At 45.9% G+C, this 26,946-nt stretch overlaps 1 protein-coding gene across 1 annotated transcript in view; it reads right to left on the bottom strand.

Annotated features, from left to right (window-relative positions):
• The window catches only part of hsd17b8 (hydroxysteroid (17-beta) dehydrogenase 8), a 45,445-nt gene that overhangs the window by 4,380 nt on the left and 14,119 nt on the right, over nucleotides 1–26,946 (bottom strand). Inside the window, exons 4-8 of the mRNA XM_072258944.1 lie at nucleotides 18,706–18,801; nucleotides 15,708–15,793; nucleotides 12,803–12,887; nucleotides 8,186–8,228; nucleotides 6,093–6,167 (exon numbers count right to left, since the gene is read on the bottom strand). Coding sequence (XP_072115045.1) covers nucleotides 6,093–6,167; nucleotides 8,186–8,228; nucleotides 12,803–12,887; nucleotides 15,708–15,793; nucleotides 18,706–18,801 — 385 coding nt within the window. The remainder of the gene's footprint in view (nucleotides 1–6,092; nucleotides 6,168–8,185; nucleotides 8,229–12,802; nucleotides 12,888–15,707; nucleotides 15,794–18,705; nucleotides 18,802–26,946) is intronic.

Here is a 26,946-nt window from a genome sequence, read left to right as displayed (position 1 = left end):
GGAGGGGAAAAAAAAAGAGTTGGCAGTGGGTCAGGGAGCATCTGTGGGAGGAAATGACAGTCAATATTCAGATGAAAGGTCCCAACCCAAACATCCACTGTCCATGTCCCTCCTCCTTCAGCTTGACTTACTGAATTCCTCCAGCAGCTAAGTTTGTTTTTAATTCAATAACTATCCTGATATTGTCCTGCTTCCAAATACTCTGAATGGTGAACCCATCTCTGCCACTTGTATCCAATGTGACCTGCTCCATTACACAATGCAGATGGTGCCTTGGGTCCAGGGTTGTGACATGGGTGATAGGAAGCAAAAACGATATTCGGACGTTATCAACCTTGTCCTTGATGTTAATTAGATGTCTGGGACATTGTCCATGATCAGCAACACTGTGATCCATGGTACTCCTCGCACAGCATCATTGGAAGGGGAAAAAAAATGACAAGACAGAATCTTGGAAAATTAGCAGGTCATCCAAAAACTTCTGATAGATCTCAACACTGCTGGAAGATTGGCCTTTATCTATCCCTTCAGTGCCCTCGGGTTCTCTGGTAGACTATCCAAGCATCAAGCCCAAATCACCTTTAGCACTGCTATCTAGTTTAGTACAGCAACCTCTGGGTACTTTGAATCCCGGAGCAGATTCCTCATCCCTCGAGATAAAACGTGTGAGACATTGTCACATCTTGCTCGCATTAAATTTGGGCTGTAGCCACTTTCCTCAATGATTTTTTTCAGCTGTCATAGAAAATCTAATGCCACCAGGGTTTCTGTATTTTCTGCTCGCCACTACCACCACCCTCCCCCGCCACCCATCACCAAATACCATCCCCCATCACAGAAGGTGAACAATGTACAGGTTTGCATCCTGAAATCAGCCCAACTTCAGCCAACCTTGAACATGTCAGTATTTTTGCAGATCCACCTTATGCTATCTCATCTTCCTGTGACAATCAAGTCAAATTTATTGTGTTACATACCCTGTAACTGGGTTGCCAAACCAGCAGAAATGGACCACTTAGTTGGAGTCTGGATTACTGGAACTAAGAAAGTTTTATTAAAGAAATAAGTAACACAGTACTCTAATCGTAAGGATATGAATGCAACAGGTTAGCAATGATAAAACACACATGTACACAGAACTAGGGTAATAGGAATCAACCAAGCTCTATCGCAGTCTAGGGGTAAAATGATCAGTCTCAAGTGACGCAGAGTTCAGTTCAGCTTAGTACAGTTCGCAGTAATCGCTGTTGTGCCGTTGGGGAGGGAGAGAGAGAGAGATGCAAATCTGATTCAGCAGACCTTTGATGTTCTTCGCAGTTGGCTTTCGAGCGGACCCTTTTATGTCTTCTATCCCGCTGTGGTCACCGACTGTGACCCCTCCGTTCCAGATACGACCGTTCTTCCGCTGTGAACCCGCCACCCAGGCAAGGGCGGACACACACACCAGGTTCCCGCCGATCGTACCTTTTCACCCTGTCAGTCTATGGTCGGTTCCCTCGAACCAGACCTTCAAACTCCCACCAACTTGTGGGGGCACACCGCTCTTCCAGGGTCTCGTTATCTCATGATCTCGTGGTGTGTGTCTTGCCTTAGCGAACCTGTTCTTTTTATCCCCCTGCTGGGGTATCGCCTGTCCATCAAACTTCAAACAGTTCAGGTTCAAAGCAACCGGTCTGTCAATATTCTGAATTGTGCCTCTTTTTGTTATCTCTCTCTCATTAGCATCAATATTCTGATAACTTGGTTTTTCGTCACAATTGTCACTTAACTATATACATGTAAATAACCTAAATAACCATATAATGTGTATAGAAATGAGACATTTCTTCAAAGCAGGGTGTAAAGCACAGTGGTACACGTAACACGTTAACTTATGAAGGTAAAGATAATCTACAGAAGAATAACACATAAATAGCAAACTAAAATGCATTAATATTAAATAATGCAAGGTACAGGACAGATTAACCAGTGACATTTCGAATATGATGATCTGGGGGAAGAATCTGTTTCTCATCCTGACCGTTCTTGCTCTTTTGCATTGTAGTCTCCTGCCTGATGGTAGAGAGTCAGCGAGGATGCTGAATGAATGGGTAGGAGCCTCAATAATAATAAGGGCCCTGTGTACGCAGTGCTCCTGATAAATGTCCTCGATGGATTGTAGGGAGAACCCTATGATCCTCTCAGCCATTCTCACAGTACATTGGAGAAAATCCTGGTCCGATGCTTGACTGTTCCCATACCAGATGGAGATGCAACTCGTCAGGACATTCTCAATGGTGCTCTTGTAAAACACAGTTAAGATTGGGGGTGGGGGGAGGAGCTTTGTTGCCTCAATCTTCTTAGGAAGTGGAGATGCTGCTCTGCCTTCTTGTTCAGGGAGGTTGTATCAAGGCACCAGGTGAGGTCATCTGTGATGTGAACTCCCGGGAACTTGGTGCACTTAACTCTACGGAGGAACCAGGTATTCACATAGGGGGATGGTTTGTCCACACCTTCCTGAAGTCCATCTTTGTCTTTTTCATATACAGGCCTAGGTTGTTTTCCTCACACCAATCCACCAGCCTCTCCACTTCCCCTCTATACTCCATCTCGTCATCATTCTTGATGAGGCCAACCACTGTTGTGTCATCTGCAAAATTCATGACCCGGTTTGAGCTGGGTCCTGCGACCCAGTGATGCGTCAACAGTATGAACAGCACTGGGCTGAGCACACAGCCTTGGGGAGTGCCAGTGCTCAGTGTAATGGGACAAAAGACGTTGCAGCTAACAGACTGACTGTAGTCTTACTGATAAGAAGTCTCATATCCAATTGCAGAGGGAGGTGTTGAGACCCAACGAGGACAGTTTCCCCATCAGTTTCTAGGGTATGATGGTTTTGAACGCCTTAATGAATTCTATAAACAACAGTGAGGCATATGAGACCCCATTCTCCAGATGGAACAGGACCGAGTGGAGGGCAAGGTCTATTTCATCATCAGTGGATCTATTTGAGCAATACGCAAACTGGAAAGGGTACAATGTAGCCGGGGGAAAGGCTTTAATATGCTTCATGATGAGCTGCTCAAAGCATTTTGTTAACGATTGATGTTAATGCCACTAGTCAATAGTCATTTAGGCAGGATATTCTCGCCTTCATTGACACTGGAATGATGGTTGCCGCTTTGAAAATGAGAGGACAATGGATTATTCCAGAGAGCTGTTGAATATATCCGTCAGCACCTCCATCAGCTGGGCTGCGCACTCTTTCAGAACCCGACCTAGTATATTATTGGGCCCTGCAGCTTTGCATGGGTTGACTCTGAGCAGGATATTCCTTACCCCAGTTTCAATCAGACAGTGTCCTGCTCCCCTGGAGAGATGGGTGCCTTCCTCACCAGCACTTTCTTATGCGCAACAAACTCGGTGTAGAAGACATTCAGCTTCTCAGAGAGTGAAGCATCCTGGTCACTGATACGCAGGGTAGACTTGTAGTCTGTAATCCTCTGAATTCCCTGCCACATGTGCCTCGTGTTCCTGGTATTGCAGAAGTGGCTATAAATTCTCTGAGAATGCTCCCATTTTGCCTTCTTGATCTAAAAGCAGCAGCCTGGCACGGACCTCAGTCGTTAGCCATGGCTTCTGATTTGCCCTCACCCGGATGCGTTTCGTGATGATAACATCCTCAGTACACTTCTCTGTGTAGATGGTCACAGAATCCACATATTCCTTGATGTTAAGATGGTTGCCATAGGCCAAGTGGTTTGTCTAGTGATCTGAAGGTCGTTAGTTCGAGCCTTGACTGAGGCAGCATGTTGTGTCCTTGAGCAAGGCACTTAACCACACATTGCTCTGCGACAACACCAGTGCCAAGCTGTATGGGTCCTAATGCCCTTCCCTTGGACAACATCGGTGGCATGGAGAGGAAAGACTTGAAGCATGGGCAACTGCCGGTCTTCCATACAACCTTGCCCAGTCCTGCACCCTGGAAACCTTCCAAGGCGCAAATTCATGGTCTCAAGAGACTAACTGATGCCTCTCTCTCTCTCTCTCTATATATATATACACACACACACACACACACACACACACACACACACACACACACACACTCATACACACACATACATACACACACACGCACGTAGCAGACTCCTGAACATTCTTCAGTTCATTATCAAAGCAATCCTGCAGTACAAAGATTGCACCCTCAGGCCATGTTTTCACCACCTTTAGAACAGGTTTGACCTGTCTGATCACTGCTGGAGTTAATATTACAGCTAAGTGATCTGAGAGTCCAACGTGGGGTGGAGGGACTGCTTTATGGGCACCTGGTATGTTAGCGTAAACCAGGTCCAGTGTATTTTCACCTCCGGTAGCAAAATCAACATGCTGGTGGATTTTAGGCAGACTGTCTTTAGGTTTGCATGGTTAAAAACACTTGAGATAATAAAGATACCATCGGATGTTTGGTTTGAAAGTCACTGGCTCTGTAGAGCTCATGCAGCACCTCACCAGCATTAGTAGAGAGGGGATATAAACAGCTACCAACACAATTATAGTGAACTCCTTTGGTATATGAAATGGTCTGAACTTCACTAAAATGAACTCAATCAACAATGAACAATGGAACGCCACTGCTAAAGCATCCGTATACCAATTCTTAATAGTAAATACAGATACCGCCACGCCTGAGATCACTGGATTCCTATCAGCCCGAAACGTGTTGAAACCCTCCAGCTGGATGCCTGCATCTGGGATGGATTCATGAAGCCATGATTCCGTGAGAATGAGTGCACAGAGGTTTTTCCTCTCGCTGGTTCGGTCTCAGGTGCAAGTAGTCCGGTTTATTTCCAAGTGAACGGAGATTTGCCAGTAAGAACAAGAGGAGAAGCAGCCTGAAGGGCTTCAAGCTGTCATTCCCGGATTCCAGTGTGCTTTCCCCTTCTTTATTCCCTTGCTCACCCCTTCCTACGGCGTCACACATGGGGGTCTGAAGCAGGCAATAAGCCCATGCTGCAGAGCTCCTCTGCAGTCCAGCTGTTCACTAGCATGGTGGAATCACTGTGCACAGTATATTCAATAGCCAGCAGTGCTTTCCGACCATAACAAAGATGTACAGGACATGGGCAAAGTATTATACCTAGAGGCGGACTAGTCGTCCTCACCCGGATGACCGCTGAACTCAGGACAAATGCCCTATTTAATTCTCTCCTTTATAAGCATAATACATGCACTTCCAAGGCAGTTTGGGTGCTAACTTTTATATTTTTCTGCATTTCTTACACTGACAGCATTGCAAGATTAATTGAGCAGTTGACATTTTGCACTTCCCATTTATTACATCGAGCTTAATGTACTAGTTGTAACATTGCCAGTGTTTTTCTGAAATGCAATCCTCAAGACTATGGAGCGCATTGAAGCAATCCTTGAGGATGGATAAATGCTAATGAACCCTGATAAGGTGCAGAGCACAACAAAATCAGTAAAGATAATCTGGGTGGTCAGCCTTTTCCCTAGGGTAGGGAAGTCTAAAACTAGAGAACATAGATTTAAGATGAGAGGGAAAAGACTTAAAGGGGACCTGAGGAGTAGGTTTTTCCCCCACACGGAGGAAGGTTATTATTTGGAACCACCATCTGTGTGGGGAAGTCACATTCTCCGCCAAAGGAAGTGGTTGAGACAGGTGCAATAATAATATTTAAAAGACACTGGACAGAATTGTGGACAAGAAAGGTTTGGAGGGATATGGGCCAAATGCAGGCAAATGAGATTAGGTCAGGTAGGCAACAAAGTCAGCATGGATGAGTTGGGTTGAAGGGCTTGTTTCTACACTGTATAACTATGAGTGTGATTTAATCACAATTTAGCATTTGTTTTAGTTACATAGGCAGTAAAATGGTAATATATACACTTACTGCATTTACATGTATTTTTTAAAATAACTCTTGTAAATGTTCAAATACTATTTGTATGAGGTGTTAAGGACACTATGGTTCACTGGCCAATTGTGCCATATTACAGCTCCCTATTGCCCTTTATGTAGTTGGACAGAATAATGTGACACAACCTTCCAACACAAGCTTGACAATGATAAGCAGGACCATGTGTCTCACCTGTCACCTCCAGGCTGGCTCCTGTGATGTAGCTGCTGTCATCAGAGGCCAAGAAGGCACAGACGTTAGCCACTTCTACGGAGAAATACAGACAAGAGATGAGGAACAGGAAAAAAGGATTTCCTTACCTTTGGCCCATCATATCCATACTAACTCTTATCTACACCAAGACTAACACACACACAATTCTGGAGGAACTCAGCAAGTAAAACAACATCTATGGAGAGAAATAAAGAGTCAACGTTTCGGATTGAGACCTTTCATCAGTACCGTACATTACTCTGGATTTCCAGCATCTGCAGATTCTACCTACGCTGTCTATGCCCCTTATAATTCTGGCTAGCTCTGTCAGGTCCCCTTTCAGCCTCCCATGTTTCATGGTAAAAAGACTGAGCCTTTCCAGTCTGTCCTGGAGAAGTTCCCTCTGTACCCTCTCTAGATCAATCCTGTCCAGAACTGTGCGTGATACTCCAGGTGTGACCTAAATAATGTTTCATAAAGCTGTACTGTAACTTCCCTAATCAAATATTCTACATACTACCTACGAAAGAAAGTATCTTCTAATGTCTTCTTCGCCACCCATACTACCATCTTCAGGGACCATTGGACTTAAACGCCAAGATCCCTCTGTTCTTCAATACTCCCTGGGGCCACAATTCATAGAGTATGTCCGACCTCAGTTCATCCCCCCAAATTCCATCACCTCACACTTCCCAGAATTAAATTCCATATGCCATTGTTCTGCCTATTTCACCACCTCATCAATGATGTCCTGAATTTTCATCCCTTCTTGGTCTCTGACAAGGGTTACACGGTCCCCTAGATGTGATTTCACCAATTCCTGATATAATTGTAACCTCTCTACTTTTGAATTGAATTTCTCAACAACAATGCTTGCTTCCCCAGTTACTTCCCTCATTGTAGCTTGATTCTAGCCTGTCTCCCTCTATCCAGTTTCTTTCCACCTACATCTGGAACACCCCACAGGCCCTTCACCATGTTTAAGCTTTCCATTCCCCAGCCCGCACCACCTCACTTTCACCATGGTCATTCCATCTTTATACACTCAATGGCCACTTTATTAGCTACGCTGTACACCTGCTTGTTAATGCAAATATCTAATCAACCAATCATGTGGCAGCAACTCAATGGCATAAAAGCATGCAAATATGGCCAAGAAGTTCAGTTGTTGTTTAGAAAAAACATTAGAACGGGAAAGAAACGTGATCCAAGAAACTTTGACCATGGAATGATTACTGTGCCAGAAAGGGCGGTTTGAGGATCTCAGAAACTGCTGATCCGCGATTCTCATACACAATAGTCTAGGGTTTACAGAGAATGGTGCAAAAATTAGAACAAAAACATCCAATGAGTGTCAGTTCTGTGATGAAAATGCCTTGTTAATGAGAGGGGTGAAGAGAACGGTTAGGCTGGTTCGAGCTGACAGGAGGGCAACACTAAATGAAATAACTATGCATTACAACAGTGACGTGCAGAAGAGCATCTGCACAACACGTCGAACCTTGAAGTGAATGTGCTACAGCAGCAGAAAACCATGAGCATATGCAGTGACCACTTTATTAGGTACAGGTGGTATCTCCAAATCTACCAGCAAGCTCCTTGTGTGCTCCCCAATTACTCACTGTAACTCAACACTAGCCATTTGTGAACGATGTCCCAGGACACTCAGAGGTTGCTACGTCTCCACTCACTGAAATCTCTCAGGCCACATTTGTTTTTGAATTTTCCCTGTCAAAATGGACATCTTCCCATATTACTAGGACAGGAAAGGTTTAGAGGGATACACGAACAGACAGATGGGGCTAGCTCAATTGGGCAACATGGTTGGCATGGACATGTTGGGCCAAAGGGCCTGTTTCCTGTCCTGTATGACTCTATGCTCCATCTAGCAGTTACTTACCCAGTCACTTCACCGGTATCCCCTAGTAGTCTCTTCATCACAACTTACTTACCCCTGTCTTTGCAGTGTCAGCAGCCACACCTTTCATGATTTCAAAGTCATCTGCTTTAACTTACAAAGCTAAGAGAAAGCTGTTAAATACAAAATGATTGAAGTAAGGGGCCTTACTCACCAGAGGGATCTCCCAGACGTCCCATGGGCACCAACTGCAAAACCTTGAAGACAGCAGAGGGATTGTTCATCACATATATGAACAACTTGGATGAAAATGTAGATGGCTTTGCCAGTTAGTTTATGGATAACAACAAAACTGATGGTGTGGCGACAGTGAAAAAAAGGTTGTCTAAAGTTACAATGGGGTCTAGTTCAACAGGGGAAGTGGGCTGAGGAATGGCAGAGGGAATGACGTGCAAAAATATGGCATATTGGGAAGTTAAACTAGTGTAGGACTTATACAGTGAACAGCAGGGCACTGGGGATTGTTGTTAAAAAGTGGGGTCTAGAGGTACAAGTACATAGTTTCCTGAAAGTCGCGACACAGGATGTAGCCAAAGTGATGAAGATAATATTTGGCACACTTGTCTTTCATCTGTCAGGGCACCAAGTATAAGATGGCAGGTCACATACAGGGCTGTACAAGACGTTTGCGAGACCACACTTGAAGTACTGTATGAGGTTCTGATCACTTAGCAACAGGAAGGAAGTAAAAAAACAGATAGGGTGAGGAAAAGATTCACAAGGATGTTATTGGGACTGGAGGGTTTGAGTTACAAAGAGAGACTGGATAATTGGGGCCGTTTTCTCTGGGGAACGGAGCACGAGAAGTGACATTACAGAGGTGTATAAAATCAGGATAAGGTGAATGATCATACTCTTTTCCAGGACAGGGGGATCAAAAGCCATGGGGTACAGGTTTAAGCTGAGAGTGGAAAAGCTTAAGGGGAACATAAGAACATAAACAACAGGAGCAGGAGTAGGCCATCTGACCCGTCGAGCCTGCTCTGTCATTCAATAAGGTTGTGGCTGATCCGGCCATGGACTCATCTCCACCTACCTGCCTTTTCCCCAGAACCCTTAATTCCTCGACTGTGCAAAAACCTGAACCTGAGGGCCACGTTTTTCACCCAGGGCGATGGGTACATGAAATAGTGGTACAGGCAGTACAATTAAAATATTTAACAACTTTTGGTATGTGGATAGAAATGGAGGAGTAAGGGCCAAACACAAACAAATGGGACTAGCTCAGGAAGGCACCTTGTTCAGTATAAATAAGTTGGGTCAAAGGGCCAGTTCTTGTGCTGCATAACTATGATTCAGCAAGTGGACCAAAATACCCTGGTACCTCAAATTCCATCTGCTTCCAAGGGTGTCACAGTACTGTACAGGCAGAAAAGGGCAATCCGTTCACAGAGTCATTCATCTGGTTAAGTTACTGGGAGCAAAGCCAAGGCAAATTAATTAATTAACTAACTAAATCTGTTTGCTGCTGTCAATATTTGCACTGCCTTCATGTCTCAACGTCAGTGAAAGGTTCAGAGAGTCCGAATGCATACTAAGAGACAAATCAATCAGTAACTTACAGCTGACACAATCTGTTAAACCATAAATGATTCAGTCAGCCACCAACAGCAGACTAAACACATTGCGGTCCACATCCCCAGGCTGCATATCATATTCTGACATTCAGACACTAGCTAGTCTGTAACCAGCTCTCAGACAGTAAAGGAAGCTTCTTGTTTTGTGACGACAGGAAAAGATTACAGTGTCTGTGAGTTAATTACACCTCCTGACCATACTGGTTACAAAGCTTCAGGTCCAGAAAACAAGGCAACTGATTCCTGATCAGAATCGTGTCTTGAACTTCCTGCTGTGTCCACGTTAACTCAGGATGAGACCTTTCTCCAAAATGTTCAGGAAAAGAGAAAGATATTTTTTACTATAGCTTATTCTTTTTTATGTCTTGCACTGTACGGCTGCCACAAAGCAAATTTCATAACATTATGTCAGTGAACATAGAACATAGAAATCTACAGTACATTACAGGTCATTCAGCCCACAATGTTTTGCCGACCATGAAACCTACTCTAGAAACTGCCTACAATTACCCTACCACAAAGGCCTCTATTTTTCTAAGCTCCATGTACCTATCTAAGAGTCTCTTAAAAGGCCTTATTGGATCCGCCTCTACCCTCTTCGATGGCAATGCATTCCACACACTCAGCAATCTCTCTGTGAAAAACATACCCCTGACATCCCCTCTGAACCTATTTCCGAGCAACTTAAAACTATGCCCCATGTTAGCCATTTCAGCCCTAGAAAAAAGCCTCTGGCAATCCACACAATCAATGCCTCTCATCATCTTATAAACCCCTATAAGGTCACCTCTCATCCTTCATCACTCCAAGGAAAAAAGTTCACTCAACCTATTCTCATAAGGCATGCTCTCCAATCCAGGCATCCTTGGAAATCTCTTCTGCATTCTCTCTATAGTATCCACATCCTTCCTGTAGTGAAGTGACCAGAACTGAACACAGTACTACAAGTGGGGTCTGAGCAGGGTCTTATATAGCTGTAACATTACCTTACAGCTCTTGAACTCAATCCCACGATTGATGAAGGCCATCACACCATACGCCTTCTTAACAACACTGTCAACCTGCACAGCAGCTTTGAGTCTCCTATGGACACAGACCCCAAGATCTCTCTGATCTTCCACACTGCCAAAAGCCTTACCATTAATACTACATTCTGTCTTCAACTTTGACCTACCAAAATGAACCACTTCACACTTATCTGGGTTGAACTCCATCTGCCACTTCTCAGCCCAGTTCTGCATCCTGTTGATGTCCCACTGTAACCTCTGACAGCCACAACACTATCCACAACACCTCCAACCTTTGTGTCATCAGCAATCTTACTAACCCATCCTTCTACTTCTTCATCCAGCTCATTTATAAAAATCACAAACAGGAGGGGTCCCAAAACAGACCCCCGCAGAACAACACTAATCACGCAGAATACGAGCCATCTACAACCACCCTTCGCATTCTGTGGGCAAGCCAATTCTGGATCTATAAGGCAAGGTCTCCTTGGATCCCATGCCTCCTTACTTTCTGGAAGAGCAAGGCATAGGGAACCTTATCAAATGCTTTACTGAAATCCATATAACGATATCCACTGTTCTACCTTCATCAATGTATTTTGTTACATTTTCAAAGAATTCAATCAGGCTCGTAAGGTACAACTGCCCTTGACAAAGCCATGCTGACTATCCCTAATCACATTATGTCTCTCCAAATGCTCATAAACCCTGCCTCTCAGGATCTTCTCCAACAACTTGCCCACCACTGAAGTAGGACTCACTGGTCTATAATTTCCTGGGTTATCTCTACTCCCTTTCTAGAACAAGGGAACAATAGACAATAGGCGCAGGAGTAGGCCATTAGGCCCTTCGAGCCAGCACTGCCATTAACTATGATCATGGCAGATCATCCACAATCAGTATCCAGTTCCTGCCTTATCCCCATAACCTTTGATTCCGCTATCTTTAAGAGCTCTATCCATCTCTTTCTTGAAAGCATCCAGAGACTTGGCCTCCACTGCCTTCTGGGGCAGAGCATTCCAAATATCCACAACTCTCTGGGTGATAAAGTTTTTCCTCAACTCCGTTCTAAATGGCCTACCCCTTATTCTTAAACTGTGGCCTCTGGTTCTGGACTCACCCATCAGCAGGAACATGCTTCCTGGCTCCAGCGTGTCCAATCCCTTAATAATCTTATATGTTTCAATCAGATCCCCTCTCACCCTTCTAAATTCCAGAGTATACAAGCCCAGTCGCTCCAATCTTTTGACATATGACAGACCCGCCATCCCGGGAATTAACCTTGTGAACCTACGTTGCACTCCCTCAATAGCAAGAATGTCCTTCCTCAAATTTTGAGACCAAAACTGCACACAGTACTCCAGGTGTGGTCTCACCAGGGCCCTGTACAGCTTACAATATTTGCAATCCGCCAATCCTCCAGTACTTCTCCCATTCCTATTGATGATGCAAAGATCATCACCAGACGCTCAGCAATCTCCTCCCTCGCTTCTCAGTGAAAATAAACGATTCTAACTTGGAAGCTCTCATCACAAAGGAAGATGTTCAGTGGCATCGAGGTGGAACTAAACACAGAGTTAAGCAGTGAGGAATGAAGGCCTGTCTCAGGGGGTGAGGAACCACACCATCTTGTACTCGCCACAAAACTGTGTCCCACATGAGTGTCCATGGAACTATGTTCTGTGTTTCTGGAGAACCAAGTCCCACGTGACTGGGTGTCTGCAACCCCTGCATCCAGATGTCCTTGCCTTCTCAGACTGGGGGACTGTGTCACCTGGACATATGGGACCATGTCCTGACTCTCTGGGAGTCCGTGTTCCTTGTGCGTGGGCATCCATAAGACAACGTCATCTGTCCCATAAGGGACAGAGAGTCCTGAATGGGATGGGAGACAGAGACCAGTCAGACACCCCTCCACGCCCGTTCTGATCATCCTCTGCTTTGAGTGAACACACTGGCCCAGCCTCTGGGCCACAGATTTCCACAGGCTGCACCATCTGAGTGAAGCTAATTCTCCGTTTCTGGCCTAAACAGTTATCCTTTCAATGACTGAGACGAGGGAAATAAAAATAGAGCATGTGGCAGGATGAGTGCTTTAATCTCGAGGACTGAGGCCGTATAAGTGCTGTGACCCCACAGTCCAGTCTCATCTGAGTCTTGAGCTGCTGTAACCCGCATTGGCCTTACCTTGTCCAGTACTTTCGGGGGCACCTTGGCAGCCATTGGCGTGTCAATGAATCCTGGGAGGATGGCGTTGCACCTGATGCCAAACCTGCAGAATGGAGACAGTGACTGTGGACTCACTGCGTGAGATGGACATGGGTCACACAGCTAAATTGGTTTACTATTGTCACATGTACTCAGGTACAGTGAAAATGTTTTGTTTTGCATACCATACTAGATCATCCTTTGGATCAGTACAAGAGAAAAACAATAACATTGCAGAATATAGTGTTACAGTACAGAGAAACGCAGTGCAGGCAGACAATAAGATCCAAGACCATGGCAAGGCAGATTGTGAGATCAAGAGCCTATTTTATCTTAGAAGAGGTCCATTCGCTAGACCTAACAGTGAGATTGAAAGTATCCTTGAGACTGTTTGACATGATTTCAGGTTCCTCATATCTTCTCCCCGATACAAAGGGTGGGAAGAAGCGAGAACGCCCAGGGTGAGAGATGTCTTTTATTATGCTGGCTGCGTACTGATGCAGCAAGAGATGCACACTGGGTCTACAGAGAGGAGCCTGGTTTCTAAGCTGTGTTCACAAAACTCTACAGTTTCTTGTGGTCTTGGGCCAAGCAGTTACCGTACCAAGCCAAGATGCATCCAACAAGATGTTTTCCATGGTACGTTGATAAAAACTGGTGAAGGTCAATGTGGACACGCCAACTTTCTTTAGCGTCCTGAGGAAGTAGAGGTATTGGTGCGCTTTCCTGGCTGTGATAAGTAAGAGAGATGGTAATGGGAACTATGAGGGGAGAGGTGAAGGGCAGATAGAAACTGTTGGGCAAGGGTATGGGGAAGAGAGCCAAAACAGGAGGACCATGGGTGAATCTGGACCAGAATCATGTGTGGATGGATCATGGAGTAAGGGTCGCATTAAGATACCGGCTGCAGAATTTTGGACAAGCTCATTAGTGTAGGAGGGCGATGGGAGGGTGGACTGGAATAACTTAAAATTGTCAAGTCAAAAGGCAGTTAAGGTATCGATGAGAGTTTTAGCAGCAGGTGCATCGATGCAGTGCTGATGTTACTTTGTTCATGTTTCTGGATCTTAACAATGCTTCTGCGGCCAGAGATTGGTGCCTTTCCCTAATTATCCCGGAGAAGGTGTTGGTGCATTACCTTCACAAACCGGTGCAGTCCTTCAGACAAAAGTCCCCCCGCAGCGCTGCAGGAGAGGGGGATCAGGAATGTAGAACCCACAATGGTGAAAGAAAGGCAAAACACTTCCAAGTCAGTTCAGCCTACCACTTGGAAGGAGCTCCCCGTTCCTGCTGCCCTAGGCTTTCTGGGTGATACAGGACGTGGGACTGAGAAGTGCTGTTATAGTCCGGGCGGATTACTGCGGTGCATCCTGCGTTGAGCAGAACCACCGGGACACGGCTGGGACCTGACAGGGCTTGAGTTCTGACTGTGGAGAGGCTGGGACAGTTTCCCCTGGAGCGAAGGAGGTTGAGGCGTGACTTTACAGAAACTTATAAAGCCATGAAGGGCATTAATATATAGATAATCACAATCACTTCAGTCTAAAACTAAAGGCCACAGGTTTAAGATGGAAGTGGAACAAATTACAAGAGACCTACAAGGCAACTATTTCACACAGAGGACTGTGTGAGCTGCCATGGGAATCAGTAGAGGTCGGTACAGTTACAATGTTTAACCCTCTTGGTCAGGTGCATAGATAAGAAAGGGTTAGAGAGATATGGGCCAAACACAAACAAATGGAACCACTTCAATAGGAGTTGAGCCAAAGGGGCTGTTACCATGTTGTAACTCTACAACTCTCTGACAGAAGCCACGTAGAGAGATAAGGCTGAGGAAATGTCGCACAAAATGAAGACTACTGCTTTGAGGTTTTCACCATACTTAGCTGGGGGTGGGGACGGGGTGGGGGAAGTTTCTGTTCACACAGAACAAGGCAGGGACACAGTCAGGGGAGATGGCAGTGAGGTGGAGCTAAGTGTACCAATGTGAAGCTGACATATTTTTTGGACATCATTGAAGGGAGAAATGCAAATAAAAAATAGGAAGCAACAGACAGAACCCTAGGAGGTTCCAACTAAGGACATGAAAATGCAAGCATGAACGGACAGCCTATGTAAGGACCGTACAGAAATCAGGAAGGCAATGGAGGCAGAGGTGGACGTGGCCTGCAGTTGATCACCCATGTAAAAAGTTGCAGACAGGCCTGGAAGGATGATGGGTTGAGGAGGGGTATCTGACCATGATGAAGACTGTTAGGATTGTGTTGAGCTGGGGCATCAAATGGAGGGATGCGCAGCCATCCGGGAGGAGGCTTTTGGGAGATAAGGCAGCACTGAGATGGACAGTAGAATGCAAGGATGTCAGGATCACATTGTTACTCTGCTGGGGTGGGAGGGTGATGACGATGATTTGATGGCAACCTCAGTTTTACAATGACACTTCCAACAATCTTTAGTATTGGATATTTGTGGGTCCTGTACTTAGAACCTACTGACAAGGTCAAGAAACAGCAAATGGTTCCAGAGGAGGCACGTGAGAGCTTGGGACCTGTGATCAACTCTGGCTTCCACTTACAGCATTTCATTCTTGAAGCTTTGATAGTTTTGTAATAAAGAACAGGTCACATTGATGTTGCTCGGGTTCAATCAGACCTGGGAGTGAAGGATTTAAACTTGCCAGAGAATCAGAGTGATACAGCAAGGAAAAAGGCCTTTCGGCCCAACTTGTCTGTGCAGGCCAAACTGCCTAACTGATCTAGAACAGTTATCTCAGTTACCTAACAGAGGGGGGCAACTGGAGGGGTGTAGGGGACCGTACGGCACAGGACGGAAAGGAATGTGAAGACAGACGTACACATAGCACACACGTACACACTCACAATACCTGGCCAGCTCTTTCGCACTGGTCTTTGTTAGAGCCACCACTCCAGCTTTTGATGCCGCGTAATTTGCCTGTCCCAGATTTCCAACCTGTCACAGTGCAGCAAAGCAATAGTTAATCTCCTCACACAGGAATGAACTCTCCTCCCACTCCGTCCCAGCAGCTCTCTCCTACAGACACAGTCTAAGCCCCTCAAAGCTGGGCCACTGCCAAACTGAACTGAGCAGGCCGTGTTGGACACTCCTTTGAGTGTCTCTGTACTGAAGCAGACTGCGAGCTGGAGCAGTCGTTTCAGGAGACTCCTGTGGCCGTGAACACGACACACAGAAGCAGGAGTTGGTCTTGCTGAGATGGTCAGAGTTTCCATAGTCTCTTCAGGCTGAATTCTCCACAGATTCACCACCCTCTTGACAAATAAATTTCTCCTCATGAATGGTTGTATTTTCAGAGTGTGGTCTCTGGTTCTAAAAACCCTGGAGAGATCATCAACTCCACATCTATCCTGTCAAATCATAGAACATAGAATAGTACAGCACATTACAGGCCCTTCGGCCCATAATGTTATGCCGACCCTCAAACCCTGCCTCCCATATAACCCCCCACCTTAAATTCCTCCATAAACCTGTCTAGTAGTCTCTTAAACTTCACTAGTGTATCTGCCTCCATCACTGACTCAGGCAGTGCATTCCAAGCACCAACCACTCTCTCAGTAAAAAACCTTCCTCTAATATCCCCCTTGAACTTGCCACCCCTTACCTTAAAGCCACGTCCTCTTGTATTGAGCAGTGGTGCCCTGGGGAAGAGGCGCTGGCTATCCACTCTATCTATTCCTCTTATTATCTTGTACACCTCTATCATGTCTCCTCTCATCCTCCTTTTCTCCAAAGAGTAAAGCCCTAGCTCCCTTAATCTCTTATCATAATGCATACTCTCTAAACCAGGCAGCATCCTGGTAAATCTCCTCTGTACCTTTTCCAAGGCTTCCACATCCTTCCTATAGTGAGGCGACCAGAACTGGACACCGTACTCCAAGTGTGGCCTAACCAGAGTTTTATAGAGCTGCATCATTACATCGCGACTCTTAAACTCCATCCCTCGACTTATGAAAGCTAACACCCCATAAGCTTTCTTAACTACCCTATCTACCTGCGAGGCAACTTTCAGGGATCTGTGGACATGTACCCCCAGATCTCCCTGCTCCTCCACACTACCAAGTATCCTGCCATTTACTTTGTACTCTGCTTTGGAGTTTGTCCTTCCAAAGTGTACCACCTCACACTTAATGTAAAAATCATGTATGAACTTTATACAGTTCAATGAAATCACCTCTTCCAAGCTGTACAGGGTTGGTCCAGTCTGATTAATCTCTTCTCATACGACCAACTCTTTATCACAGAAGTGAATTTAATAATGAAGGTAAACAACAGGAATTCTGCAGATGCTGGAAATTCAAGCAACACACATCAAAGTTGCTGGTGAACGCAGCAGGCCAGGCAGCATCTGTAGGAAGAGGTGCAGTCGACGTTTCAGGCCGAGACCCTTCGTCAGGACTAACTGAAGGAAGAGTGAGTAAGGGATTTGAAAGTTGGAGGGGGACGGGGAGATCCAAAATGATAGGAGAAGACAGGAGGGGGAGGGATACAGCCAAGAGCTGGACAGGTGATAGGCAAAAGGGGATACGAGAGGATCGTGATGCTTGCTTTCATCAGACAGGGCAATGATTACAGGAGTACATGATGGTGGGAATGTACTTGGATCACTGGGTGCAGGTCAAGTCACTATAGAAAAATATCATTAGGCTGGAAAAGGTGCATAAGAGATTCTCCAAAAGACTGGCTAGTCTAGGACTGTTTTCTCTGGCGTGTAGGAGGCTGAAGGCTTATCTTCTAGAGATTTATAAAATCATGAGGAGCATAGGGAAGGTAATTGGTCAGGTCTTTTTTCCAAAGCAGGGGAATCTAAAGCCAGCAGGCATCTATTTAAGGTGAGAGGGAAACATTTAAAGGGGACATATGGGGCAAATATATCACAGAGAAGGTGGAGGGTATATGCAACGAGCAGCCAGAGGATGTATTAGAGGCAGGTATAATTACATTTTAAAAATATTTTGGCAGCTAGGTGGATAGGAAAGGTATAGTGCAGGGGTTCCCAAACTTTTTTATGCCATGGGCCCACTATTAAGCAAGGGGTCTGTGTACCCTATTTTGGGAAACCCTGGTAGAGAGGGATATAGGGCAAATACAAGCAATTGGTTTAGCTAGGCAACTTCATTATCAAAGGATTTGATACCAAGAGTAAGGAAGTCTTATTGGAATTGTACAGGGCTTGGATAAGGCCACATCTGGAATTTTGGCCCCATGACTAAGGAAAAACGTACGGCAACAGAAGGGGTGCGGCGAAGATTCACGAGGCTGAATCCAAGATGGTGGGTTTGCTGCTGAAGTGAGATTGAGTAGACTAGGTCTGTATGCATTGAAGGCTAGGAGAATGAGAGGAAATCTATCAAAGTTTACAATATTCTTAAAGGTCAGCTCAACAATTAGTTAATTAAATAAAAAAATAGAATATAAAATTAGTATGAGGCAAAATTAGTACAACAAAACACTTAGGACCAGCATAAATCTTGGTCAGCATGGACAAGGTGGACTGGAGGAACTGTTTGCGTACTGTATGACTCTTAAGACTAGATTGGATAGATGAGGAAGAATATTTCCCAACTAAGGAGTCTTGGACTCAGTAGTGGGGGGGGGTGGGGGTCAGAGTTTGAGGGTAAAGGATAGGCCACTTAGAACTGAGGTTAGGAGAAACTTCTTCACATTGGGGAATTGGAAACCTTTGAGGTTCTCTCCCCTGGAAGGCTGTGGAAGTTTAAGTATTGTGCCTTCCCACAGCTCCACTCTTTCCTTCCAGCAGCTGCTGATCACAGGTTTGGGCACTCTATCCACAGGCAGCCAGCAAAGTTCACAAACCCAAGCTCCTCCACTGTGTCATCAGTCCATACCTTTCCCACAATACTCCCCAGGTTGATGATGGAGCCGTTCTTGGTCCCACTGTTTATTAATGCTTTGGCAACAGCTTGGATCACCAGGAACGTGCCCTGTGGAAACACAATTCAGGAATTCTGGCTTAGCAGGGGTAAGCACTGAAAAGAGGGGATTAAAAATGGGACACCTCGTCACTAATTAGCGGGTGGAGGGAGAAATAAATGTGTCAGTGTTCCAGCTTAACTGTAAAACATACAATATTTACCTGCTTTCAACATAAACCCTACACAGGAGTCCTTAACCATTCAAGTACTTACATCGGTCATTGAAAGAATAAGCATTAGTTTGTCTGATGTTCACTCTTAGCAGGTGTGGTTTCCTCAAGCTATTAGAATACAAGTTATAGGAGCAAAATTAGGCCACTTGACTCATCGAGTTTGCTCTGCCATTCAAACACAGCTAATTATTTATTTTACAACCCCGTTCTCCTGCTTTCTCCCTGTAAACCTTAAGTCCCAAACCAACCAAGAACATCTAATCTCTACCTTAAATACACCCAAAGACTTGGCCTCCACAACCCTCAGTGATTACAAATTCCACAGATTCATGACCTGAAGAAATTATCTTTTATTTAAGTTCTAAAGGGACATCCCATTAATCTGAGGCTGTGTCCTTGGATCCGAGATTCTCCTACCAATGAAAAATTCCTCTCCAGGCCTTTCAATATCTGGTAGATTTAACTGAGATCCCCACTATTCCTTCTGAATTCCATTAAGTACAAGCCCAGAGGTATCAAATTCTTCTCATAGGTTAAGCCTTTCATTCCTTGGATCATTCTTGTGACCTCCTCCAGACCCTCTCCAGGGCCAGCACACCCTTCTTTAGGTGTGAGGTCCAAAATTGCTCACGATATTCCAAATGTGATCTGCCCAATGCTTCATAAATCCACAGCAGTGCATCCTTGCTTTTATACTGTAGTACTCTCAAAATAAATGCGAACATTGCATTTGCCTTCTTTACTGCCAACTTCACCCGCAAGTTAACCCTAAGAGAGTCCTGAAGGGATTCCCAGGTCTCTCTGCACTTCCAATTTCCGAATTCTCACTCCATTTAGAAAACAGTTTACACTCTTATTCTTTGTACTAAAGAGCGTAACTCTACATTTCCCATCATTCCTGTATGTAGCGGAGTGATTTTATATGTCCCTAAGTTTGAAAGATTTCAATAGTGGTCAGAGTAAATTTTCCCTCATTGATTCAAATGTCGATAAGGAGATGGGAATGGTGTAAGATTTTCTGAAAAGCACTGGAAAGTTCAGAAGGAACATATTAGACTTAAAGCTTACTGGCTCGGAACCCAGGATTTTAGTGATCATCAGTTAAGAATATTTTTCAGCCCAGAGAATGGTTGTGATCTGGAATGGACTGCTTGAGGGAGTGGTGGAGGCAAGAACTTTCGCATGAACTCTATGAACAGTCCTAGACTACCACTTGAATTTGATAGGCATAGTGGGCTACAGACCAAACGCTGGTAAACGGGATTGGTGTAGATGGGTACTTGAAGATCAACATGGACAGGATGGGCCAAAGGGCCTGATTCCATGGTATATGACTCTATGACACTCAAATATAACAAGGAGCTGGCAGATAAAACAACACTATTCCAGTACTGGCGACCCAGGTTCAATTTTCACGCTGTCTGTAAGGACTTTATATGTTCTCTCTGTGACTGCGTGGGTTTCCTCCAGTTTCCTCCCACAGTCCAAAGTGGGTCAATTCATCGCATGAGTATATTTGGGGGGCACGGGCTCGTTGGGCTGGAAGAGGGTTTCACCGTGCCGTAACTCTTGAATAAAAACAAATAGAATCAGGAATAATCTGCAGCTCATCAAGTCTGATAAATAATCAATATTACAGTGATGCTGAGTTTTCAGTTCAGTTTCAGCATGGTGGTGCAACAGGTAAGACCCCTGTCTCACTGCACCATAACCTGGGCTCAATCTCACCTTCAGATGCTGTATCTGTGGAGTTTGTACATTCTCCTTTCAGGTAGAACCATAGAACCATAGAATATTGCAGCACAGAAACAGGCCTTTTGTCCCTTCTTAGCTGTGCCGAACCATTTTTCTGCCTAGTCCCACTGACCTGCACCTGGACCATATCCCTCCATACACCTCTCATCCATGTACCTGTCCAAGTTTTTCTTAAATGTTAAAAGTGAGCCCGCATTTACCACCTCATCTGGCAGCTCATTCCACACTCCCACCACTCTCTGTGTGAAGAAGCCCCCCCCCCCTTTTGTTCCCTTTAAACTTTTCCCCCTTTACCCTTAACTCATGTCCTCTGGTTTTTTCTCCCCAAAGCCTCAGTGGAAAAAGCCTGCTTGCATTCACTCTATCTATACCCATCATAATTTTGTGTACCTCTATCAAATCTCCCCTCATTCTACTATGCTCCAGGGAATAAAGTCCTAACCTATTTAACCTTTCTCTGTAACTCAGTTTCTCAAGACCTGGCAACATCCTTGTAGACCTTCTCTGCACTCTTTCAACCTTATGAATATCCTTCCTGTAATTTGGTGACCAAAACTGCACACAATACTTCAAATTCGGCCTCACCAATGCCTTATACAACCTCACCATAACATTCCAACTCCTATAATCAATAAACACACATCAAAGTTGCTGGTGAACGCAGCAGGCCAGGCAGCATCTCTAGAAGAGGTGCAGTCGACGTTTCAGGCCGAGACCCTTCGTCAGGACTAACTGAAGGAAGAGTGAGTAAGGGATTTGAAAGTTGGAGGGGGAGGGGGAGATCCAAAATGATAGGAGAAGACAGGAGGGGGAGGAATGGAGCCAGGAGCTGGACAGGTGATAGGCAAAAGGGATACGAGAGGATCATGGGACAGGAGGTCCGGGAAGAAAGACAAGGAGGGGGGAACCAGAGGATGGGCAAGGGGTATATTCAGAAGGACAGAGGGAGAAAAAACAGAGTGAGAGAAAGAATGTGTGTATAAAAATAAGTAACAGACGGGGTACGAGGGGGAGGTGGGTCATTAGCAGAAGTTAGAGAAGTCGATGTTCATGCCATCAAGTTGTAAGCTACCCAAACATAATATAAGGTGTTGTTCCTCCAACCTGAGTGTGGCTTCATCTTTACAGTAGAGGAGGCCGTGGATAGACATGTCAGAATGGGAATGGGATGTGGAATTAAAATGTGTGCCCACTGGGAGATCCTGCTTTCTCTGGCGGACAGAGCGTAGGTGTTCAGCAAAGCGGTCTCCCAGTCTGCGTCGGGTCTCGCCAATATATAAGAGGCCACATTGGGAGCACCGGACGCAGTATATCACCCCAGCTGACTCACAGGTGAAGTGACGCCTCACCTGGAAGGACTGTTTGGGGCCCTGAATGATGGTAAGGAAGGAAGTGTAAGGGCATGTGTAGCACTTGTTCCGCTTACACGGGTAAGTGCCAGGAGGGAGATCAGTGGGGAGGGATGGGGGGGGACGAATGGACAAGGGAGTCGCGTAGGGAGCAATCCCTGCAGAAAGCCGGGGGGGGGAAGGGAAAGATGTGCTTAGTTGTGGGATCCCGTTGGAGGTGGCGGAAGTTACGGAGAATAATATGTTGGACCCGGAGGCTGGTGGGGTGGTAGGTGAGGACCAGGGGAACCCTATTCCTAGTGGGGTGGCGGGAGGATGGAGTGAGAGCAGATGTACGTGAAATGGGGGAGATGCGTTTAAGAGCAGAGTTGATAGTGGAGGAAGGGAAGCCCCTTTCTTTAAAAAAGGAGGACATCTCCCTCGTCCTAGGATGAAAAGCCTCATCCTGAGAGCAGATGCAGCGGAGACGGAGGAATTGCGAGAAGGGGATGGCGTTTTTGCAAGAGACAGGGTGAGAAGAGGAATAGTTCAGATAGCTGTGAGAGTCAGTAGGCTTATAGTAGACATCAGTGGATAAGCTGTCTCCAGAGACAGAGACAGAAGGAAAGGGGAGGGAGGTGTCGGAGATGGACCAGGTAAACTTGAGGGCAGGGTGAAAGTTGGAGGCAAAGTTAATAAAGTCAACAAGCTCTGCATGCGTGCAGGAAGCAGCGCCAATGCAGTCGTCAATGTAGCAAAGGAAAAGTGGGGGACAGATACCAGAATAGGCACGGAACATAGATTGTTCCACAAAGCCAACAAAAAGGCAGGCATAGCTAGGACCCATACGGGTGCCCATAGCTACACCTTTAGTTTGGAGGAAGTGGGAGGAGCCAAAGGAGAAATTATTAAGAGTAAGGACTAATTCCGCTAGACGGAGCAGAGAGCTAGTAGAGGGGAACTGATTAGGTCTGGAATCCAAAAAGAAGCGTAGAGCTTTGAGACCTTCCTGATGGGGGACGGAAGTACATAGGGACTGGACATCCATGGTGAAAATAAAGCGGTGGGGGCCAGGGAACTTAAAATCATCGAAAAGTTTAACAGCGTGAGAAGTGTCACAAACATAGGTAGGAAGGGATTGAAAAACCGTGTCGAGGTATGCAGAAATGAGTTCGGTGGGGCAGGACCAAGCTGAGACAATAGGTCAGCCAGGACAGGCAGGTTTGTGGATCTTGGGTAGGAGGTAGAAACGGGAAGTGCGAGGTGAGGGAACTATAAGGTTGGTAGCAGTGGATGGGAGATCCCCTGAGCGGATAAAGTCGGTGATGGTGTGGGAGACAATGGCCTGGTGCTCCTTAGTGGGGTCACGATCGAGGGGTAAATAAGAGGAGGTATCCGCGAGTTGTCGCTGTGCCTCAGCAAGGTAGAGGTCAGTACGCCAGAGTACAACAGCACCCCCCTTATCGGCGGGTTTAATAATAAGGTTAGGATTAGTGCGGAGGGAGTGGAGAGCAGGTGGTCCTCACCTACCACCCCACCAGCCTCCGGGTCCAACATATTATTCTCCGTAACTTCTGCCACCTCCAACGGGATCCCACAACTAAGCACATCTTTCCCTCCCCCCCCCCCCGCTTTCCGCAGGGATTGCTCCCTACGCGACTCCCTTGTCCATTCGTCCCCCCCATCCCTCCCCACTGATCTCCCTCCTGGCACTTACCCGTGTAAGCGGAACAAGTGCTACACATGCCCTTACGCTTCCTCCCTTACCATCATTCAGGGCCCCAAACAGTCCTTCCAGGTGAGGCGTCACTTCACCTGTGAGTCGGCTGGGGTGATATACTGCGTCCGGTGCTCCCGATTTGGCCTCTTATATATTGGCGAGACCCGACGCAGACTGGGAGACCGCTTTGCTGAACACCTACGCTCTGTCCGCCAGAGAAAGCAGGATCTCCCAGTGGCCACACATTTTAATTCCACATCCCATTCCCTTTCTGACATGTCTATCCACAGCCTCCTCTACTGTAAAGATGAAGCCACACTCAGGTTGGAGGAACAACACCTTATATTCCATCTGGGTAGCCTCCAACCTGACGGCATGAACATCGACTTCTCTAACTTCCGCTAATGCCCCACCTCCCCCTCGTACCCCATCTGTTACTTATTTTTATACACACATTCTTTCTCTCACTCTCCTTTTTCTCCCTCTGTCCTTCTGAATATACCCCTTGCCCATCCTCTGGCTCCCCCCCCCCCTTGTCTTTCTTCCCGGACCTCCTGTCCCATGATCCTCTCGTATCCCTTTTGCCTATCACCTGTCCAGCTCCTGGCTCCATCCCTCCCCCTCCTGTCTTCTCCTATCATTTTGGATCTCCCCTCCCCCTCCCACTTTCAAATCTCTTACTCACTCTTCCTTCAGTTAGTCCTGACGAAGGGTCTCGGCCTGAAACGTCGACTACACCTCCTCCTATAGATGCTGCCTGGCCTGCTGCGTTCACCAGCAACTTTGATGTGTGTTCATTGAATTTACAGCATCTGCAGAATTCCTGTTGGTTACGTTTTTAAACCTATACTCAATACTTCGATTTATAAAGGCCAATGTACCAAAAGCTCTCTTTATGACCCTATCTACCTATGACGCCACCTTTAGGGAATTTTGTGTCTGTATTCCCAGATCTCTCTGTTCTACTGCATTCCTCAGTACCCCACCATTTACCTTGTATGTTCTACCTTGGTTTGTCCTTCCAAAGTGCAATACCTCACACTTGTCCATATTAAATTCCATCTGCCATTTTTCAGCCCATTTTTCCAGCTGGTCCAAATCCCTCTGCAAGCTTTGAAAACCTTCCTCACTGTCCACTACACCTCCAATCTTTGTATCATCAGCAAATTTGCTGATCCAATTTACCACATTATCATCCAGATCATTGATATAGATAACAAATAACAATGGAACCAGCACTAATCCCTGTGGCACATCACTAGTCACAGGTCTCCACTCAGAGAAGCAATCCTCCACTACTACTCTCTGACTTCTTCCATTGAGCCAATGTCTAATCCAATTTACTACCTCTCCATGTACACCTAGCGACTGAATCTTCCTAACTAACCTCCCATGCGGGACCTTGTCAAAGGCCTTACTGAAGTCCATGTAGACAACATCCACTGCCTTCCCTTCATCCACTTTCCTGGTAACCTCCTCGAAAAACTCTAATAGATCAGTTAAACATGACCTACCACGCACAAAGCCATGTTGACTCTTCCTAATAAGTCCCTGTCTATCCAAATACTTGTAGATCCTATCTCTTAATACTCCTTCCAATAATTTACCTACTACCAACATCAAACTTACAGGCCTATAGTTTCCTGGACTACTTTTAGAGCCTTTTTTAAATAACGGAACAACATGAGCTATCCTCCAATTCTCTGGCACCTCACCCGTAGATACTGACATTTTAAATATATCTGCCAGGGCCCCTGCAATTTCAACACTAGTCTCCTTCAAGGTTGAGGGAATACCCTGTCAGCTCCTGGGGATTTATCCACTTTAATTTGCCTCAAGATAGCAAGCACCTCCTCCTTTTCAATCTGTACAGTTTCCATGATCTATACTTGTTTCCCTTAATTCCATAGACTTTGAAGCTTCCGAGGTCCTGCTTTTGAAACTTCCTACCAAGCTCTCTATACTCACTCCTCAGGACCTCCTCACTCTTTCTTCCTACGTCATTGGTACCGATGTGCACCACGACATCTGGCTGATCACCCTCCCACTTCAGAATGCTGTGCACGCGATCAGAGACATCCCTGACCCTGGCACCTGGGAGGCAACAAACCATCCGGGAGTCTCTGCCATGACCACAGAACCTCCTGTCTGTACCTCTAACTATCGAGTCCCCTACCACTACTGCTCTTCTCTTCTTCCACCCTCCCTTCTGCACTGCAGAACCAGACTCAGTGCCAGAGATCTGGCTGCTGCAGCTTGTCCTAAGTAAGTCATCCCCCCCAACAGTATCCAAATCGGTGTACTTGTTGTTGAGGGGAATGGCCACAGGGGAACCCTGCTCTGCCTGCCCTCCCCTGAGGGTAACCCAATTACCTGTGCACTGCTCCTTTGGCGTAACTACCACCCTGAAGCTACTATCTATAAGCACCTCATTCTCTCGAATGATCCAAAGGTCATCCAGCTCCTAACGCGGGTTTCCTCCCACATCCCAAAGACATGCAGGCGTGGGCTTACTGGCCACTGTAAATTGTGTAGGTGATGGGTAGAATATAGCAGGGGTCAATGGGGAGATACAGCACGAAAACAAACCCTTCAACCCACCGAAGGTGTACTGACATCAACCACCCATTTTTACACTAATTCTACTCTTAATCCATCATACTTTCTCCCCCCCTCCACCAGTCCCACCAACTCCCCCCAGATTTTACTATTTACCCACATACAAGGGGCATATTACAGCAACTAACTAACCCTCCAACCTGCACAACTTTGGGATATGGGAGGAACTCACAGCACCCAGAAGAAACACTCGCAGTCACAAGGAAAGCATGGAAATTCCACACAGACAGCAGCAAAGGTTCTGACTGAACCTGGGTCACTGGAGCTGCAAGCACTGGCTCTGCTCACTGTACGAGTAGTGTACACTGTATTCGTTGGACGAGGCTCTGAAGCTTCAAAGTGCAAAGTCCAATGAGAAATGGTCCAGGTGTGGCTAAAAAGAAGTTAGTAGATCACAGGAAAAGGCTTATAGCAGTGACAAAAGCGAAGGGAGCTTGTAAAATGGGAAAATCTCTGTATTCAGTGGAGGAAAACATTGATAAATGAAAATGAGTGACCCACTAGGAAATGTAAACATGCTGTTACTCCTAAGAAAAGTGAAATTGAAAAGATTGGGAAA

Source organism: Mobula birostris, chromosome 5, assembly GCF_030028105.1.
Source record: "Mobula birostris isolate sMobBir1 chromosome 5, sMobBir1.hap1, whole genome shotgun sequence".
In the NCBI taxonomy this organism is placed as follows: domain Eukaryota; kingdom Metazoa; phylum Chordata; class Chondrichthyes; order Myliobatiformes; family Myliobatidae; genus Mobula; species Mobula birostris.
The sequence above is the reverse complement of the archived record's forward strand: the minus strand, read 5'-3'. Positions and strand labels throughout refer to the sequence as shown.